This window comes from Montipora foliosa, chromosome 2 (genome assembly GCF_036669935.1).
Source record: "Montipora foliosa isolate CH-2021 chromosome 2, ASM3666993v2, whole genome shotgun sequence".
NCBI lineage: Eukaryota > Metazoa > Cnidaria > Anthozoa > Scleractinia > Acroporidae > Montipora > Montipora foliosa.
Window position 1 is genome coordinate 54,265,577 of NC_090870.1, and position 20,290 is coordinate 54,285,866.

The window sequence follows — 20,290 nt, forward strand, 5'->3', positions numbered from 1 at the left end:
GGAGAAAACAGCGACGATATCGATCTTGCAAACTTTCGTCTTCGTTTTCTCCCGCCTCGACTGACTGCCCCTGGGTCTCCGAGGATGCCCGCCCCCAGGGTCGCTGGCTCGAGGCCTGGCGACTAAGCCTGGCTCAATCGCCGTGTTGTTTCCTTGGACAACGACTTCTTTCCAAACTGTCTCTCTTCCTCAAATAAAAGCATGATAAAGGGTAACGCTGCGATGGACTAGCATCCCCTCTAGGGAAAAAACATCGATACTCTCAGTCACTTCATGCTACTTGAAACAGGGAAAAGCTCCGACCTTGAGGGCCCTCAGTAGCTGGTGTTCGACTTTGCCTTTGACTTGTCATAATCACTGAACGACCAACCGTATTGAAATCCGTGCTTTGACTTGGATTCTGCGCATTCCCTTAATGTTGGTTTTTGAACTAAATGTCTATCATCTCAGTTCCGAATTTGGAACCCAGGATTTTCGTCTTACTTTCGCCGGTCCTTTAAGGGTGGAAGCGGAAGGTTTTGTGTATAGCATCTAATGTTAACCTTTGCTGCCATATTTGTTACTGTTTGTGGCTTCTAAGACGAGATAGGAGGCGAATGTATGGAATGCTGCTTTTGTACCAACCAAAAACTTAAGTTCCACGAATCTTTTACCTTGTGCACGCAAGCAGGTGTGCTGTGATATTATCTCCCTCAGAACTACTGAAACATAGTTTTGCAACGGACGAAAACCGTACTGCCAGACGAAGGATATCTAAAGCTGTTACAATGGAAAGTAGCGCAGAAGTAAACAATGAAAAAGATGTCAATTTACAGGCGATTTTCATACTGCAAATGTCCTAAGTACAAAGACCCTTTGTTCACGTATAGCAAATCAGACCCTGGTTAGAACTTTAAGAGGCCGTTTTTTGTGATCTCCGAAAGGCCTCGGCTGATACACTCGCTAAGACCTTGATTCTTCAGGATGTCACAAAATCTAATTTCAATAACTGTTTTATGATACATCGTTTTAGAAAAATTAAACGATAAAATTACTGATGCAAGGAACGACAGGCGAACCGTGTGTCACCCACCAGCTTTTAAGAGTGATTACAAATCAACTTTCGTGCCTTTGGCCAATAATTCATAACGCGCGCAAGCTTATTAAACAATTTACCATAGGTTCTTAGCTAATCAGATTTAATATAGAGAGTGCAATCTATAATGTTTAGTTTTACATTTCATATCGATAACATCAAATTCGATAGGGAAGATTTTGGCCTGTGACACGCGTCGAAAACCAATGGCTGCGGTAAAACGAAGATTGTGGTACAACAGTCCTCACAGTAGTATGAAAAATAAATTGTAAACTGCACAATAGCACACAACCGCCTAAGGCTGTGTCCATTCCCCTTACCTGGAAAGAGTACATTTGGCGGCCATTTCAACGCTTTTACGAGGGCTGAAAGGTGCTCTATTTTTGGTGATCTAGACTTATCCGTGCTCGCGACGTCTCCCAATAAATCTGTAAAAAAAGGAAGACTTAGATCGGCGTACAATTACAACATCAGGCTGCCCTGTCGTTCAGTTTAGCCCCTTAAGGAGCCCGCAAAGCAGGAAGCAATGTTGCGGAAACATTGTTGCAGAAGAAAATGTTCTCCTGTTTGCGGCCCCAGGAATCATTTGTTGCGGAAGCAAAATTTGCTTCCCGGGAACCAAAAATATGTCTGAATTTGTTCAGAAACATTTTGCTTCCTCAGCAAATGTTTCCTCCTTTGGTCACCGTGGAAACATTTCGGGAAACAATGTTTCCGCAACAATCTTTCATCGTTTGCGGGCACCTTTACGTTTATTTTGGGCAACCTGTATTAAATTTTTGTTCCAAGTTGCGGTTGTAAGGATGGAGTGCAAATGAAGTAAAATTATTTTTATTACAATTTCAGCGGTTTTCACAAGTTTTCATGGTTTCGGTGCCATCAAACCAATAGTCAATCACAGCAGTCATTGGCAAATCTAATGCGCCAATCAAAAGCCGGCGTTAAGCGCGGGAAAAGGTCAGTGAGGAAGACATAAACAAACTCTGATTGGCCGAAAATTTGGCGAGATGTTTTAAGCCAACCAAAAACCGTAGCCATGCAAACCAAAGGCGATCGATTGAAAACCACTCTCATTGGTGGATACAACGGAATCTAGAAAACTTACCCAATAAGGCTTTAAGTTCGTCTTCTTTTAACTTTCGATCCTACGGAATGTGAGAACAAAACATATTCAGTCAGGCGTGGACGTTTATTTCCTAACTCCCTTACAAGGCTAGACAAACATAACACTACCACGTAGTCGACAGAAAAATAAGACTGACAGAGATCACGGGTGTCGATTTCCGAAGATGGAAGCAAAAATTGGTAAACTTTGAATTTGAAATTCCTTGTGAGTATGACATTCTGTTTGCCCAAGTCTCACCTCATCTATAGTAGCGTTGAATTCTTTTAATTTTCCCCCGATTGCAGTTATGTTAGCACTGTCAAATGACACAACGGAAGTCTGAAAGCAGAATATAAACACCGCATAATCAACTCTCGTCTTCAGTTAAACTGATAGACCTTAATTTTCAAAGGATTATGAATCGCATACTTTAGGAAAGTAAGTGTTTTGGCAAACTGCGGGGTCTCCATTCGCCGATGTGGTTTGCCTTGATCTGTAACTACTGGCACCTAAAACATTAAGAAGAACAGCACCAACAATGATGAAACGAAAGCGAAACTAAATATCTGAAACCCACGCCAAATGTATCTAAGAGGGACACAGCAAGAGAGGAAACGAACGAGAAAAGAGGGAGAGTCTGGGGAACACAATGGCAGATCATCTGAGTTAAACAAGCCCGCAACGGCAGGAACAGGGCCTGAACAGAGGGCACACTTCCGAGTCGTACAAAGATGGGATAGGTTGTCCCCTCTACACACTGCCAGTACCCGAACAGAATACGAAACTGCTTGTATAATATACCAGCCTCGTATCTTTCAACAGAAACCCTTACAATGGAGTCTGAGTACGCCCACGCAGCGGGAATCCCGTTCTAAGCACGCGCAATAAGAAAAATATCGATCCCCCAACCTTATGGGCGTGCCCGTCCGGGAAAATCGTCTTTCAATTTCACGTTCTGTACTGAGGCCTTGAAAAAAGTTAAAATTCTATCAGTTCACTGCACAATCGAACTTTTATTCCTCCAGTTACCCACAGGTTTCATAAATTATTGAAAAAAAAAAAAAAAGAAAAACGAAAAAAAATATGTATGATTTTTGTCAATTGACATGTTTTGAGTTCTTTGGTTGATTACGAGGTGAGGGCATTTGTCCACTTGTCAAGTGGCCAAAGAAGGTCGCTTGTTCGAGAGTGAAATCTACTTGTCCCACACAACCGGGTAGGGAGTTTTCGTGAACGCTGCCTCTGCCCCATATGCTTCCGGAAGACATGCAGCTTTTTGTTAGAGGTATGTGTTTCTTGCAAACCGAACAAAGACAAGAACACCGCAGGAAATGATATCGAGCACTGATCTGATTAAATTCATCTTAAAAGAATCTTTATCACCTGTAAATGGGTCAAGTCCGCGTCCTCCTCCTCCTTCTTCATGTCCTCCAACAGCGGGCTGCTGTGGAGAATAAGACGGCCTGTAGCTACCCCCACCTTAGATACAACGCAAAATGGGTGAGCAAACAGTAATCTCAGTAACTCTATTTGCGAGACGATAAGATACTCATTCATGCATTAGCAGCGAAATGAAAACGACATTGGCATAAACACGTCCAACAAACGCTGCCACAATAGATAGCACTGATCATTTCCGCACCTGTAAAAGGATCAACCGCTCCTCCTCCTCCTCCAAAACTGACGTCAGAAACTCCTTGGGACGGTGCTGTAGATGGAACATACCGTGCACCTCCTGTATCAACAAAAAAAATCACATTAAGCGGATGATAATGTTGAGTTTTGAGCACCGAAGATTCGTTGGGGGAAGGGTAGGTGGTAATTATACTATCGCAATTTTTCGCCTCCGTAGTTTCTTCAAAACGGCTTTAAAAGCATATTGGGAAGGTCGTTGAGAAAGTACTTTGTTCTATTTTCTTTAATGAAGAGGCAAGTAATATTCCCGTGAAATCATGTCCGAAATCATGATTTTTTTTAGATGAACGCAACTTTTTTCTACTAATTTATTCAACCCAAAGACTAACTGGTAATTAACAAAACATTGAAAAATTTACCGTCATTTGAGGTAGGGTGTGCTGTGCTTTGCTAACACCTTGTCCATATAAGACCGAGTTATAATAATATTTAACTGAAAACGGCACCACGTAACTGCATCAAAGGATCAGACACGTTCCATTTTGTTTATCAAATAGTAACAGATGTAAACGAAAGATAGAAGAGATCCTCGAACTTACTATAAGCAATAGACCAATTTCGATGGATTAAAATTCAGTCCTAAACAAAAGACATCATTTTGAGACTCTGGGGATTAAATACAAGTATTTGTACGAGTTTATTCCCCAGAGCCTCGAGATGATGCCTTTTGTTTTGGACTGAATTTAAATATATCGAAGGTGATCTATTGTCTCTTATAGACACCAGGCAAACTCAGGCGGCTTAACCTGACAGGATTCGAACCCAGGACCTCTGCGAGACCCGTTCAATGCTCTACCAACTGAGCTATGAAACCACTTAGCTGGGAGCCGTTTCTTTGATTTTTTAACATAAACATTTCTTTTAGTAACATATGTACAACATTCGAGAGATTTAGCATCGCGTTGATGTGGAAAGGGAGACGTAAAACGACAGGCTTCTACTTGTGTTAAAAGCAAGAAAATTACCTTATTCTAACACCTTACTATCTCCCTTTAATGCTTTAATTGAATACTCCTAATCAGAATATACCCGTACTATACTAGGAGTTCAAATAGTAACTGGCTCATCACCTCCGAGTTAGCCAATCAATGCGCGGTTGGGAAGCCACTTGATATTTGTAGACAACAGGCAAGTGATGAGATACAATCAAACAAGTTTCTAGGGTTTTTCGGGAAAACGCAAATTTCAGCCTGAAGTTTTCCGTTCGTCGTAAACGCGATACTGACTAAATCTCTCTTTCTAGTAAGTCGCCATTTTCTCACCAGTAAACGGATCCCCGCTTGTTTCAGCTTGCTGTCCTATCGTGACTCCTTTTGTGTTCTTCTGGATGAAGTCCACGACTTGATCCAAAAACATCTGGCTCAGGTCATTCCGCTCCAAAAACTGATGAGCGGCCATCCAAGGATCATCTTCAAACAATTTCAAAGAAGCAAGAAAATCAACAAGAGAGCGAGAGAGAGAGCGAGAGCAATCGCCTAATCTACAAGATGTCCTGAAGCCCGTTACTTTCGCATTTTCACAACCGAATAGTTATCGGAACGTTCGAGAAACAGGTCCCTGGGATCCACACAGACCCACTGAGATGATATACATGGGTTTGATTCTTCTCTCTTCTGCTTCGCGATGTTATTTGTCTCGATGCGTTCATTGTAGGGTTTCCCCTCTCAACCCAACATTTACTTTGAATGGACGTTCTCAATTTGATTTCATTTGTAGTCTTCCCAATTTGTGGGGGCCTTGTGCTGGGCTTCGATAGCTTGAGACGTACAGAACTGATTATTATTATTATTATTATTATTATTATTATTATTATTATTATTATTATTATTATTATTATTATTATTATTATTATTATTATTATTATTATTATTATTATTATAATAGGGTATATACATGGATAATTACTGCAAAGGCTATATTATAAGTAGTTGAAACCATGCGCGATGTTTCCTGTGCCATAATGAAAATCTAAGAAACGGGGAAAGTGTGCATCATAAATGAAAAAAATTTTATTACAATCTTTCGCTACAAGGCCTTCACTATCCGAATATGGAACCTATACATCAAGCCTAGGAGATGATACTTTCAAGTTCATGCCATAACACATACCCGTTAGATTATACGGCAGCTTCATCCGAGGGGTTCCTTCTTGTATCTCAACATCAAACACAAAGTCGTACTCCTACAGGACAAATGCAATTCCTGGTTGAACATAGGCTCTAATCACGATTGCCAGCATTAGAAATGATGCACGTGTAAAGAAGGAGTGACTTAAGACTGATTATTCGCAAAGCTGGAAGTTAATAGACTTTTCGCGGGGTAAGGATACTGTACTATTTCTTTCAAAGCAAGATGGTCCAACTTCCTAGAGAAGTAATAAACAGTAACAGTTTCGGCAGTTTCGCTCAATACCACATCTAATGGGCCTTATTCGCGCGGTGGCCATATTGGCCATATACAATAGATTTCATACCCCGAGCCTCGAGTTGAAATGTTTGGAAACGAGTTTCGGTGCGCAAAACAATCCCTCGGGATTCAACATGGCCGCCGTGTGATTACGCCTATACACATCCGCATTCCATCCCACCAACCGCTCCACGCTCCCTTGTAATTTGTCAAAATACCTTGCCATTATACATTTGTTTGTTGGTCTGTCGTGAAGCACCTTCTGTTCCAGCAGATCCAACAACTTCTCCTATCTAACAAAGGAAAGGGCGACAGAAGTTCATCGCGTATATTCTATACCATTGATTCGTTCACCTCTTACGGGATATAACTCGAACTAACAAGTGACCAGTTCCCAGTTGGCTTTGATAGTTCAGCTGGTAGAGGAGCGCAGCGCAATCGCGCGGTCCTGGGTTCGAGTCCCGTTCAAGCCTGGATTTTTTCTCAGCCTGAGGCTTTCTTTGCAGCTGCTTAAGTTGCCGTTTAACTGTCATGACCTTCGACTCTCATGAAGTACTAGGTAATATGCGTGTTAGCAAATTAAATGAATGATATTTATCCAGGAAGCTCCACTCACCCGAAAGTGGTTTTCAGGGAGGTTCTCCATCCGATCGAATTGGAATTTAGAGATGTTGGTTCTTGAAAAGAGGGGAAAAACGGAGAACCCCGAGAAAAACTCAGAGCAGATTAAAAACCCTACAACAAACTTAACCCACATATGGCCACGAGTCCGGAATCGAGCCCAGGACACATAAGTGGGAACTGGAACTGGAACTGGAGGATACTTATGTTGACGCACCTACTTTAGTTAATAACTTGAGCAAGATGAACGTAAAATAGGCTTGTAATTCTGTAATTTTGCAACGTATTGTAATAACTCTAGTTCATCTCTGTATCGTTTATATAGATCTATCTTCCTTTTCTTTCCTTTCCTTTTCTTTCTTTTCTTAATCTCCTCCTATTTAATTACTTTATGTTCAAGTGTCCTCTGCTCGCTTCGACTAGCTGACCTATATGCGAGCAGAGGAGATTGCCATTTATATTTCTGTGAGAGAATAAAAAAATGAATAAATGAATGAATGAATGAAGTAGGAGGCGATTGCTATCACTACTACGCCATCCCAGCTCCCCTAAAGCAACACGTCTGTTCGAACACAGACGCGTGCAAACTGAGAGAATAATGCTGATGCCCCATGTACCACTTACAAAGGAAATGCTGATTTTATACAAAGACATGGTGTGCGAGGCTTAACCTGATTGTGCAATATAACGGCATTTTGGGGGAGAGGCTAGTATGAATCAACTGGTGGCTAAATGCTACGATGAGTGGGAATCAAGTGGTGACTAAATGCAACGAAGAGAAAAGAAGTTACCTTTTCCCATTTGGATTCCATGCCATTCCACTGAAAAACACATAGGAAATTAATTTTCATGTAAGTATCGAAAGCTATTTTCGTGATTTTTTGGTTTGGCTATCATGATGTTTGCTGATTGAACCAAAACATCTCCGGCTCGTGCATCGCTCTTAGTCGATAACCGATGAAACTGAGGGTAAACCGGTATTAACATAAAAGAACAAAAATTATGCGGAAAAAAAAACCTTGGATTTTAAGGTTAGCTCTAGACATGTAATAGGGTTTTGCTTTGGCAGGTAAGTCGGAAAACACTGCTGCCTGCTCGAATGCCAAGAGACCAAGTTGAAGCTCATTATAGGAGAATCACCTGATGACATTCAATGATATTTCCCCTTCTGATAAGTTTTGTTTGCCCACTGTTGTTCCCTGAAAGATTGAAAAATATAGTAATAGGAAATCTGAAATCTCCCTAATTCTAAATCTGCTGACTTGTGGCTTGTTCATAACTGACAACTATTCTTCTCTTCGGAGCTTTAATGAGCCCACATTAAGCAGGAGGCATGATCCTTAGTGGGGCCGTTTCTCTCAAAGCGGAAATGCTATTACTATAGCTTAACATGCTTAAAGACTTAAAGGCGGATCTAGAATTTATAATATATTAAGTGAAAAAATAGGGGCCTACCATTCGACAAAAAATTCTGCGGAAAGTTTGGATGGAAGTCAAATGGAACGGTCCATTTTGGTTCAGTCCGACCAGAATATTCGGGTCCATCTTCGAAGGTGGTCACGTATGACAAATAAGACCAGTCGGAATAAAATGTCCCTTTCTATTTGATCAAACTGTTATTCATATTTTCTAATTAAGCATTATAATGCTTACAAGAAGCTCACGTGACACTCTCTGATAGGCTAAAACAATATAAGAACTCACGGTTGGCTTGGCTCGGTTGTTCGCCTGGAGTGTACAAATTGGGTACATGAAATTTCCGAACTTTCAAACCGGAATTTTTGGTCGAATGGTAAGCGCCCAATACCTTTCATAACTGTCTTAAAATAACCTTGTTATTAGGGACCTTTAGCAAGGACGATGACGAGGGCTACGAGAACGTTGTGTAAAAATATTATTTCCAGTTAGTGTAATAAGTTTGCGATTACTTCAAGTCGCTCGGCTTGGAAAGTGTGAGTCCACATTCCAAGATTAAAATTGGTGAGAACGGTGTGGATATTTAGAGAGAAAATTGAAAATTCATAGTCAGGTGCTCTCGTCCGTCACATGACCTCAAATTTGATCATTTCACGTCGTTGTCAAGACGAGAACGGCAAAGAAATGTATCAAAATGTAGAAAGCAAGTGCTGGGTGTGCAGAGGTTTTGTCCTCACTCAAGGTCCCTATTTTGACTCGTGAACCAGCAAGCACATTAATTAATTTTTTCCCCTATGTCCAATGAGAGAGTTTAGCAACAATTTCCACACAAAGAATAACGTCACTTGAAACGGAACGTTCGAGACTATTTTGTGATTAATCTACCCTGTTTACGATGTAGAAATGTTGGCGAAGTATTCTACAACTGAATTGGTAAGTCATTCTTTGATTGATTCGTTGGATTGCTAAGTTGCCTCTGAAGTACCGTAAATACTATGATGAAAGATGGACTATGGTATGCAAAAAGGTCGTCAAAAACTTCAAAGATGATAATTTCATGAGGGTCCTTAGGCAACGATGACGCCGAAGAGGGATCGACAATGCCACCGTTAAGCATAAATTCGCGTTGTTATCGCGATGTTCAGATTATTCTAACTTGTTACGCATGTAAAAAATCTGATCAGACAGCCCGGGAATTACACTGGAAAATAGCGGAACTGGTGTGATAAAAAGCTTCATTAGAGCGGTTTTCAATTGAATATCGTAAAACCAAAACCAAAGTAATTACTTTGGCCAATCAAAAAGGACGGAGAAAATCCAGTAAACCAATCAAGACTCGAAGTAATTACACGTAGCCGACACAAAGTGCGGGAAAATGTGCATGCGCGAGCCACGATTGGTTTTGTTTTCTCTTCTGATTGGTTGAAAAAGTGGCGCGAGAAATTTCAACCAATCACTGAATGAAGTAATGCAAAACCAAAGCTATTCGCTAATTACTTTCGACACTCAATTGAAAACCGCTCTATATACACAATGTTCAAAATATCGCGTTTCTGATTGGTCAATGACGAATGCACAATAGGTTATAGAGTGCAAAAAGAGGTCATAGAGTCCAAGGCGGAAGTTGCTATGGAAACAAAGCGATGGCAGTGATTTTGTTGAATATATAATATATAAAAAATCGTATGAACTTGCTCGTGGATTCCCTGATTCCTGGTCACTCGTGATGTTTGGAGTGTTCTTAAATTGCTCTCGCCCACGGCTCGTGCAATTTTGAGAACTTTCAAAACAACACTCATGCCCATAAATCACTACACGAATTTCCTTGATACATTATATAACATTCTCCACACCCAATATCCTTTTTTACCTGGCTTTAGAAGTGCTTCTGGTCCCGAAAGATCCTCGAGTTTAACATCCCCCAGTTGTGCACTAAAGTGGAAAACAAGATCAGTTTTACCCTCTTTTGCCCTCATTACAAAATTAATTTCCCTCGCACTTTGATTGATTCTTATGATCTATTGGAGGACAGAGGCAAAGACAAAACCATCAATCATTTTTCCTTTTATGTCAAAGAAAAATGTGCAAACACGTGAGCAAAGAAGGAAGGAAAAGTAAGACTGCCTATTTGCTGAAAACGATTTGAACGAAAATTAATACTCAGCAACCACAACGACATTTTGTGTTTCCCAAACGCATGTCACGTATAATAATTATTGTAAGGCTAAAAAGAAGACAACAAAATCTAGATTTTGAACTTGAATTTCTAATATAGGGGAATTTGGAACTCTGACCTAAGGAAGTAAACATTTAGTATGATGGAGAGACTAAGCGAAAGTCATACAACTGTATATGGCAAGCGTGGACGTGGAACTATTGTTGTTAGCAAAAGGTCATCGCAGTTAAGGAAACAATTCAAGCAGTTGCTGTAATGGACCCATGACCGTCCGATTGCACTGCGCATGCTCTACAACTGGGCTATCAAGCTTTCTAGGGGCCAGTCAATGGCGCGTTCGTTCTATATCTCCCACGAATTTAAATAGTATGATGGAGAGAACACATTCAAATAACTGCGGACATGGAATTATTTTCCTTGGGAAAGATCATCGCACTTAAAGGTTAAACGATTTAAGCCGCCTTTGTAATGCAAACTCAAAAATCTAGTCTTGGCCATTTACTGCGGAGTAAAACAAAGAAAGAAACAAAAGGAAAAACGCGCGCACACAGCTACTCACCTTGCCGCCTGAGCTGGGATAGCGTGACTTGCAACTTCAGCATCAAAAAGCTGCGAACAGAAGTTTTCAGTTCAGCATCTTTTGATACAACATTGGCACAAAATGTAAAGGTTTGTTTAAATCAGAGCGATTTATGAATTATCATCATTTTTAAGTACTGGCTGACCTCAAGGTCTTCTTGCGATGCCACTCGCTCTGCGGAGGAGGTGAACACTCGCGCAATACCATCACTAGAAATGCAAGAAAATGGACTGTATGCATGACAGATAAGAACAAATGATAAGGGTCCTTACAGATTTATTTTAAGATGGCGAATAACTGGTGGGCTACTGAGTTTTTAAGAAAGCTGCAGGGTTGCAAGCTATTTTTCATGAGCAGGGTTATGGGGTTTTATCACCATAACCATCGCCAACATAACCACCGCAACATGACCATCGCCATACATGGTTTTCTACATCCTGATGTTGAGAAAGTTGAGTTGTATTGTGTGACGGTAGTTTCCTTTAACAATTTTTGTCCTTAAATTGTATTTAAATCGGAAATTAGTGGTTTATCGTCAGAACCGACTGACAAGTTGATTAGGTGTTCATACATCGGTTAAAGTATGTTTATGCCGCGTTTTCCGGTCAGCGTCTTGTTCTAAAAATGATTCATTGTGTTAGGATGTTTTTTTTTGCAAAAGTTCTGTTCGTTGTCAGACAGTTGAGGTGTGTGAGAAGAAAGGTTGAAGACGAGCGACATCAGTTAAATAAAAGTTGAAGTTTGCGAAGAACGGCCTGTTGAGTCTTGGCATTCGGGAAACTGATGTATCTACATGTATTTGCACCAAAAAGTGGGTTTCCAGAATGTTTTATCTCATAATATGAAATAATATTAGTTTATTTTAGCGCAAATTCCGTGGACTTTATTTGCACTTTACAATAATTTTAACAAGTACAAACATATCAAAAATAAATGTGTTTCTTAATGCTTTCTTAAAAAAAGAGTGGAAAAATCAGAATGGACCTAAACTCGCCGGTAAGGCATTCCAGAGATTACTGTAGGTGCCACAACGCAAGAGATCCCAGGTCTGTGAGTAAATTAACTGAAGCATGCACGAGTTATTAATTACATGTACATGAATGAAGGAAATGTGTACATGTACATGTATCTGAAGTCACTTTAGTGTGGGTTATAGATTACAAATTGAAAGGGTTGATTGCACTTATCTCTCTCTTACAGACACCTGAAAAATTCAGGTGGTTGCAATGGGATTCAAACTCATGACCTCTGCATTGCTCTACCAATTGAGCTATGAAGCCGCAAAGTTGAGAGCACATCAATATTTATTGGGCTCATGTGTTCCCATGAAAGGACTGATGAATGAAAGAAATGAGTATCTTGTATCTGTATGTGTATTTCTTGCAATCATCATCCTATGTCACATATGTTGCAGAACTTTGCAAAGTTTTCCAAGTTGCTATGGAAACAAAGCGTTGGAGTGATTTTGTTGAGTACAGTCAATATATAAATGAACTTGTTCGTGCATTTCGTGATTTATGGTCAGCTGTGATGTTTTGAAGGGAAGTGGTTAGGGCATTGGGTTTGCAAAATTTGTTGCGGACTCATTCACCACATTTGTGCCTGTCAGAGGGACACAAACATGGCGTCTCCATATAAAGCCAAATAAATTTGAGTAAAACATTTCTTTGAATATCTCCCACACCAAACATCGCACAGACCTTAACCCTTGCAGAGACTGTTTGAATATTCATCTTCTTTTATCTCTTTGACTTGTGACTTAATTTGATGGTTTTGATGACGGTGTGACAGTGAAAAAGGAAATTGATGTTTCTTCGTCGTCTATCTATTATCACAATCGGAAACAAAGAAAAATCACGATTGAACTGGTTTCAATCATTTTGAACCAGGAAAAATTTTGAACTACAAAATGCACACTTTTAAATTTATTAACCCAATGACTCCTGAACCACACCCCCTAACCCCCCCCCCCCCCCCCCACACCCCCATTGATGAATAAAACCATCTGCCTTTACAGTAAAATCAAATAAGTCTCACTCCTTGAGGGGTCAATGGGTTAAACCTACCTTGATCCAGTCACAACATCTCCATTATTTAGGCATGTGACACTCCAAATGGACTGAGCTGGCAATGTGATCACCTGAGAGCAAACTCCTTCTGTTTATTAAAATAATGAAAATAACAAGTTTGAATAAAAAAATAATTGTTCTTAAATTAATCCTCCTATCCATGTGTTAAACTATGATCAATGAATCAAAGTCACATGGTATCTCATGGTATCCAGGGCTGTCAATAAATTTGAAAGTAGAATTAAAAGTAGGTGGCCATGAAAGTGAGCTTGGTATACTTGACTTGGTCAACTCTTTTAGCAATCTACAAAAAAATATATTATTATTGTTCAAGATTTCTTGAGTTCATATTCATAGTAATTCATGCTACTGACCTTTCCATATTCGGAGAGTTCTGTCCTCTCCTACAGAAACAAAGCTTCCCTGCTCAGTAGGGAGAGCTGCGATGCTGTTTGTAAAGAAAGAAAGAAAAAATGCTATTGAAGGTTAGTTTATTATTAGAGCAAGGTGAAAGAGAAGTGAGAGCTTGTGTTAATTAAGACCCTGCGTACAAATGAAATGTTGGCAAGGCTTCCAATGAGTATCTTTACTTACATGCACATGTATAACTCTTTTAAGGGGACATTAGCAGAATGATTGCATAAAGCATAGATGTCAAAGGCAGTACTAAGAACTTAATATTCTCCTCTTGACAGATAATTAATTTTATTTAAAGACCATGCCTTGGTCTGGTCAGAGTTCGACCAACAATTTTCCACATGGCAGTCTTGTTCTCCACCAATCCAAGTCAACCAGTTGGCTGATAAAGACCAAACAATACAAAAGACCATACACTTGATCATGCAAGAGTAAACCTAGGCTACACCTAGGATCTCTCACCCTTGGTGGGGAAAAACAGTGAATTTGCAGTATTAGCTCTAAGTACTGTTCCTCTCTTAAAGTAGTTCGGGATGAAAATCTGGGTAGGCCTGCCCCCAGCACTTAATGGCAGCCCTGGTTTATATTTTTATTACCTGTAAATGAAGCCAGTATGTCCTGTGTAAACCTGCAGGCATTCACCAGTGCTCATCCATCTCCTTATGGTACTACATGAAAACAATAATTTGTGCATCAATGTACACTGTATATCTAAGCAAAGTCAGCTTAATTGAAACATAATAATGTTATCGTGCATGGCCAACACAATGTATATGGATGAAATCTTAATGCACGTTTCAGAGATAGGTTTCATAATGAAAGTTGTCATGAACAAGTCAGTGTAAAAATTCTTTAAGGCAAAAGATAGTATCACCTCTTGCTAAAGAATTCTCTAGATACATTGCATTTTATGCACTAGTCATTTGTTTCCCCCACCCCTTGACCCCTGGGGATGGGTAGGGAAATTACATTTGAATGGTTGTAGAGTAGGTGTATTTCCACTGGGGACTAGAGCAGACAAACACACGTACTTCCCCCACCCCTCTGTTCCTAAAAGATTCTGAGTCATGAAGGAAATGTTAGGGAGATTACCACAATATACAGATCTTGCCATTTGTGTGTGCCACATGAACTATATAAGGAACGAAACAAAAAAAAAAAAAGAACTGGATAGAAACAAGACAGGAATAAGCGACCAATAAAGAAAAAGTTTAGACATGATTGCTGTTCTTTTGTTTTTTTGCAAGTGTGAAAATACTCATTACCATTGCTCTTCGTTTCTTTTCAGTCCCAGTCCTCCTAGGTAAATATTCCCTGATATTTCCGCCTGTATGTTCCCAGAGGGGTAGGGCAGAGGAACGAAAATCTTGTAATTTCCCTACCCCCTAGAGGCGTAATTGTGGCGTAATCTCGCGTAATTGCCCTAGTAATTTCCCCATATGTCCCCACTATCCCTGGGGGTCGGGGGGTGGGGGAAATAAATGACTAGTGCATTAATGAGTTCACATGTAAAAACTTGACACACTTCCTGTGACTGCAAAGTTCAGTGCTAGAACATTATTGATTAAAATTAAATGAAAAACATAAAACTCCAAAACTTTAAAAAACTGTTTGAAAAGTTTTGACAATGTTTCAACTACAATGATGCAAACTTCACCTCATTATCAAGTCGAGATTTGGAGTAACAACGGGAAATAATATGAGATATACAGTGAAATGATTCCTTTGATAAAACCCAAACTTGGAAGTTCAAATTCCAACCATGCAATGGCTTCAGTTTTCACAACTGGTGAATTTTCCACTTTTTTCAGTGTCTGTTTTATGCCAACTGTCACCATAACATTGATACACAGCAGTAAGTGCTGCCTGGAATTTGGAGTCAGACTTTTCAGATTCATTTGATGAAAGGTTGTAACACAAAAAACTACCATATTACCAGTCATTGGAGGAAGACAAAAACTCAACAGCTGATAGCACAGTCAGGCCTCTGACGCAGTCAGAGTGTCCTGTGAAAGTTCTCTGGCATGTTCCTACTTTCCACATTTTTATCGTCTTGTCTGCCGAACCTGTCAAAATAGAATGTTGTCTTCTCAAAGATAAAGTTGCTTCATTTAAAAGGGCTACACGTATGTCACACAGAATGATGTAATTTCAGGAAACCCAAAATGCCCACGAAGTAAAATAAAACATTGCAAATAACCACTTGAAACTGTTGAACAAAATAAATGAAATGCAGCAAAAGAAAGAGAAGCATTATGCATAGATGGATTCAAATGGGCAAGATTGAAATGGATTAAATAATTTTGAGTAATCTTGAAAATTTCAATTTTATGGCAACTCGCCTGGATAAAGGTCGTTTTTGCTCAGAATCATCTTGTTTGTGATGTGACGATAATTTTATCAGTAAAGGAATTCCGCACTACCATTTTCGAGTTTTAAACTCGTGATTAATTAATTAATTTTAATTAACTAACTAAAGATTTCACCTATTAACGTAACATATTAGCCCCTTTAACATCGATGATTCTGTCAGCTTTGGAGATGGCATCAAGGTCTGGAAGGTGATGCTGTGCACGTGCACTGTCTACCCAAACCGCTCTCGGTTCATGACTATGTCTGGTAGGTAAATATTAAAACTATACCTTGAATTAGTCACCTAAGGTAGGACTAGAGAACTGTATATGAAGCCCTCAGAGCTTTATACATGTACTAACCAACTGACCTACATCAGTCTGTAACTTCTTCTAGGATCTTTTCATTAGAAGCTTAATAGAGTCTATGTACATGTATCTGGGGCATCCAGGAATGTCCACTATTGGTACATGTACAGTGTAGCTGGCTCTAAGATGGCAGACTGCCTCAAATACCGGAACCCAGCCATAAGGCCCCATGCAGCAGGATTAGAATTCAAAGAATTGTTTGCAAGCCAAATACAACTAAATGACTGCTGGGGGCCCTTGTTGTGATCTATATCACATTCCATTGGACTATCTATTAATCAAATGCAGTCCTGTGGGACACAATCATACCTGTTAGCATGAGCCCGTGCTCTGGCATCATTTGGACCGCCCACACAGCCGCTTCATGGCCCTGTAATGTTATCATACATTTGCTTCCTATCCACACACGTGCCGTCCTGTCAATTAACCAAACAGAGTAAAATATATTAGGTCTCACTCCCAGGAGTCAATGGGTTAAACAGTTACATGTAGCTCTACTTAATTTGTTTGAAGACCAGTTAGTAATAATCCCAGGTTTAGTGAGATTAAAACTTTTACGTTATCATGGTATGGTACATGTACATGTAATTAAACACGATTTGACATAATATCATTTTTCTTTGAAATACTAACTGTAAGCCTTGGTGAATAAATCATTTCTGAATTCGGACTAAAGTAAATTGTTGTTGCCAATATAACACTTGGGTCAGTCATTAGTGATCATACTTTTGGGACCTTACTTTCCAAACATACAATAATAATAATTATTTAAAGAGCTGGAGGCATGATGATTCTATAATTTTATGATAAACATGTAAGCTAAAATTAATGCTCTTCCCTTTTTGGATAAGAAGTTTCAAAATTGAATTCTGGCTACGTAATTAGAAATTAATGGGGACATAAGTTTTTCAGAGAGTGATTAATGGGGACATACATTGTACGTTTTTCAGTGGGTGATTAACCCATTGACTTCTGGGGGTTCCCCACTGACAAGTAAAATTTGGTTTGGGTGCCCATGGGTTAATTAATGGGGACATAAGTTTTTCAGTGAGTGATTAAAGAAATTAATTTTCAGAAATGTGCCTTGAATTGAATTGGAACACATGAAGTGTGATGATCCTTCAGACCCTTATTCTAATTAATTTGCACAAAAATAAAGATTCCCTCTTTGATTCCTTACTTACTTGTCCCAGGATCCTGAGAGAAGAGTCCCAAATTTTCCAGCTATTAGTGCACAAACAGCTCCAGTGTGGCCCTCTAATCTGTGAAGGGGCTCTGTAGTTAAAAGAGTCATTGTGATACTTACAACATTGAAACAATTGTAATGAATCGGGACAGCCCTTGCATCTTCTTTTACTTTGAAATTTTAAAAGGCATACAAGAGATGAACCAACCAAAGGCAGCGGTTTCAATAAAACAATAATTATTTATTAGTTGAAGTTGGTGGCTGTTATGAGCAGAGTTACATGTATAGTCAACTGTATCAACAAGGGGCTTAATGGTCCCTTTCTCCCTTTCTGAGAGCATACCATTTCTAAAAGAACACTCCCAAATGCCACATTTTCAAAACAGTGCTTGAAATTAGCAGTCATCCGGTCTTCCCAGACAACCAGAAAGTTTACCGGTCAACCAATTTTTGGTAAAATGAAAGCCTGGTTGCCAGAAGAAAAAACAACCGGACAACCCACCCAAAAATAGAATATGAATTACATAAGCAGCACACAAAATGCAACTTAATTTCAATGTCCGATAGTGGTGTGATGTTAACAATAATTCATTTGCCGCACCTTTTTTAGATAGGAAAATACAAGACACAATATCACAAACATGCTCAAATTTAAACCAAGAATTCCCCAATGGACAGTTGCAGTATCGTTGACTTCAAAATTTACAGCAGAGGCTGTGTATCGGATAATCAATGTTTTATTTACAATGATGATAATTATAACTACCGGTATTCAATTCTTGTGATCGGTGTCTTGAAACTGAACAAATCGATGCTAAGTACTGCTGAAACTGCAATCTTGGACAAAACTCTTGGGAAAAATTCTATCTTAAGCATCATTTGGCACCCACTGACAAAATATATTGGTCCTTCTCCCCTCCCCCCCATAGCAATGTTGAAAATGTGATGCAAAATACTGTGCAAGCCTTTGGTTGTTGTTTCAACCAACATTGGAATGGGGGGAGGGGGAAAGTACAGTGTAGGAAGAATTTAATCTTTATCACACAGACAATTAGAGCGCCACATTTTCCCAACAAGTTGTGTCCAAGATTGTGGTTAACTTAAATAACTGGAAATGGTGAGTGGCTGATTCACATCCTTTCAAAAACATGCTATATGCATTAACTATGTCACTAAGATGAATTCTTCCAAAATGTCAATCAAAGTTTTGTGCACTTCTGCGATCAATTAATAATCAGTTTCTGTCAGGGTAATACACCCAAAATGCCACAGGCACACGCTTAGAACTATGGGATACCCAGCTCCAACGCCATGTGATTGCATTTCAATACAGCTTACATCGTAGGGGGTTTCCTAATGGGCAACCAAGCATTATCAGGGCAATAATTGTAGTTTCCCAGCTTTTGAAACAGGGACAACCTGGATTTACTTTTTAATTTCGATCACTGTTTCAAAAATTGATGATCATGTTTGGACGATTTCATGTTGCCATAGGTTTGAAAGAATTTTTTATTATATATCTTTAATTTTTTTTTAATTTAGGGGGAAAAGTAACACAATATAACCCTTCAGAGGTGTGTTTTACTGTGCAGTAAAAGGAAACCAACAGGCTCAATTTAAAATGCAGAAATTTCAAGAACCGGTTAGTTCCAAACGAAACAAAGTGCATTGCTGCAGTGCTGTATTCTTTCTTGTCTACCCCCCTCTTGAGCTGATTTGATACAAATTCAGCAAATTGTCTTTTCCCTTGTTTCCATGGTATGAAGTACAACACCACAGCATGGTACGATACATTATGCTTGTTAAATGCTACAATGGGCTTGGGCAACCAGGGCATTACTGCACTTCACTAGTTATTGTACATGCATGTAACAATTATTATAAACAACGTACAAGCTGTACATCAACTTACCAAGGGAATCCAATGTCCACACAAGAATGACATTATCATGACCACCAGTGACGATAAGACCTAGAAATTGTGTTACTTTTTGTTAGATTCTGATTGAGAACCTTACTGATTTAACGACAAAGAAAAATCATACGATGAGCAGACAATAAGAAATGCCCGTTAATTGAAAGTGTAGGGAAGATGCCTGTTTACAAACATTGTTTTTGTTATTCAAATTTACCAACCACAGGAACAAAAGACCTTTTCTTTCGACAGCCAATGAGGCTCTGGTTGGTACATGTACATTTATAATGACAATAGGCGACGTCTACGATATCTTCCTTTAATACACCGAACCTTCTTCCAAAAATACTTATGCTGCTCAAAGAACAAGTCATCTAAATAAATTTGAAGTAGTATTCAAAAATCCTATGTAAGAAAAAAATCCTCTCAAGTCTATATGCATTTTGTTCATTTTGTCGAGTCATTGAATTACCATTAAAAAATGTCTGAAGTCGACGTCTTCATTAAGTAAGTAAGTAAGTCAGTAAGTAACCTTAATGACACAGTTAATTTCTTTCACCTGGACCTCAATAAAAAGAGACAACGTACCATGTTGATATTTGTCCGTTGGAGGAATTGCACAAACAGATGAAATGTAATTTTCATGTCCACTTATGACATGTCCCTCTTCAAACCCAACTCTGTCTTGACAAGGAACCCACAGACGTGCTGTTCGATCTCTCGAAGCAGTTATAATACCCCCTTCTGGGAAGACGGCAGGACAAAGAGCTCTAACATCAAGTTCGTGACCACGAAGAACACAGCTCAATTTGTAAGACATTTTTAAAGAAATTGAAATCGCCTGCGGTTCTTTTCAGCTAGACAGTTCGTGTCTTATACATGACATGAAGTTTCTCACGTACCCAGAGT

General features: G+C 39.3%; 1 protein-coding gene across 3 annotated transcripts in view; it reads right to left on the bottom strand.

The window, feature by feature from the left end:
* LOC137993564 (phospholipase A-2-activating protein-like) overlaps nucleotides 1-20,246 on the bottom strand; it is a 143,999-nt gene extending 123,753 nt beyond the window's left edge. For all 3 annotated transcript variants that reach the window (XM_068839496.1, XM_068839499.1, XM_068839498.1), the window contains exons 1-23: nucleotides 19,970-20,246; nucleotides 19,379-19,438; nucleotides 17,465-17,555; nucleotides 16,590-16,696; nucleotides 15,497-15,626; nucleotides 14,157-14,228; nucleotides 13,518-13,591; nucleotides 13,141-13,231; nucleotides 11,220-11,283; nucleotides 11,054-11,103; nucleotides 10,189-10,250; nucleotides 8,043-8,101; nucleotides 7,694-7,723; nucleotides 6,500-6,574; nucleotides 5,985-6,057; nucleotides 5,138-5,284; nucleotides 3,823-3,915; nucleotides 3,564-3,659; nucleotides 2,610-2,689; nucleotides 2,439-2,519; nucleotides 2,181-2,220; nucleotides 1,396-1,503; nucleotides 654-759 (exon numbers count right to left, since the gene is read on the bottom strand). In XM_068839496.1, the coding sequence (XP_068695597.1) occupies nucleotides 654-759; nucleotides 1,396-1,503; nucleotides 2,181-2,220; nucleotides 2,439-2,519; nucleotides 2,610-2,689; nucleotides 3,564-3,659; nucleotides 3,823-3,915; nucleotides 5,138-5,284; nucleotides 5,985-6,057; nucleotides 6,500-6,574; nucleotides 7,694-7,723; nucleotides 8,043-8,101; nucleotides 10,189-10,250; nucleotides 11,054-11,103; nucleotides 11,220-11,283; nucleotides 13,141-13,231; nucleotides 13,518-13,591; nucleotides 14,157-14,228; nucleotides 15,497-15,626; nucleotides 16,590-16,696; nucleotides 17,465-17,555; nucleotides 19,379-19,438; nucleotides 19,970-20,201 (2,021 nt within the window). In that variant the 5' untranslated portion in view covers nucleotides 20,202-20,246. The remainder of the gene's footprint in view (nucleotides 1-653; nucleotides 760-1,395; nucleotides 1,504-2,180; nucleotides 2,221-2,438; nucleotides 2,520-2,609; nucleotides 2,690-3,563; nucleotides 3,660-3,822; nucleotides 3,916-5,137; nucleotides 5,285-5,984; nucleotides 6,058-6,499; nucleotides 6,575-7,693; nucleotides 7,724-8,042; nucleotides 8,102-10,188; nucleotides 10,251-11,053; nucleotides 11,104-11,219; nucleotides 11,284-13,140; nucleotides 13,232-13,517; nucleotides 13,592-14,156; nucleotides 14,229-15,496; nucleotides 15,627-16,589; nucleotides 16,697-17,464; nucleotides 17,556-19,378; nucleotides 19,439-19,969) is intronic.
* Between the last annotated feature and the right edge of the window lie 44 nt (nucleotides 20,247-20,290).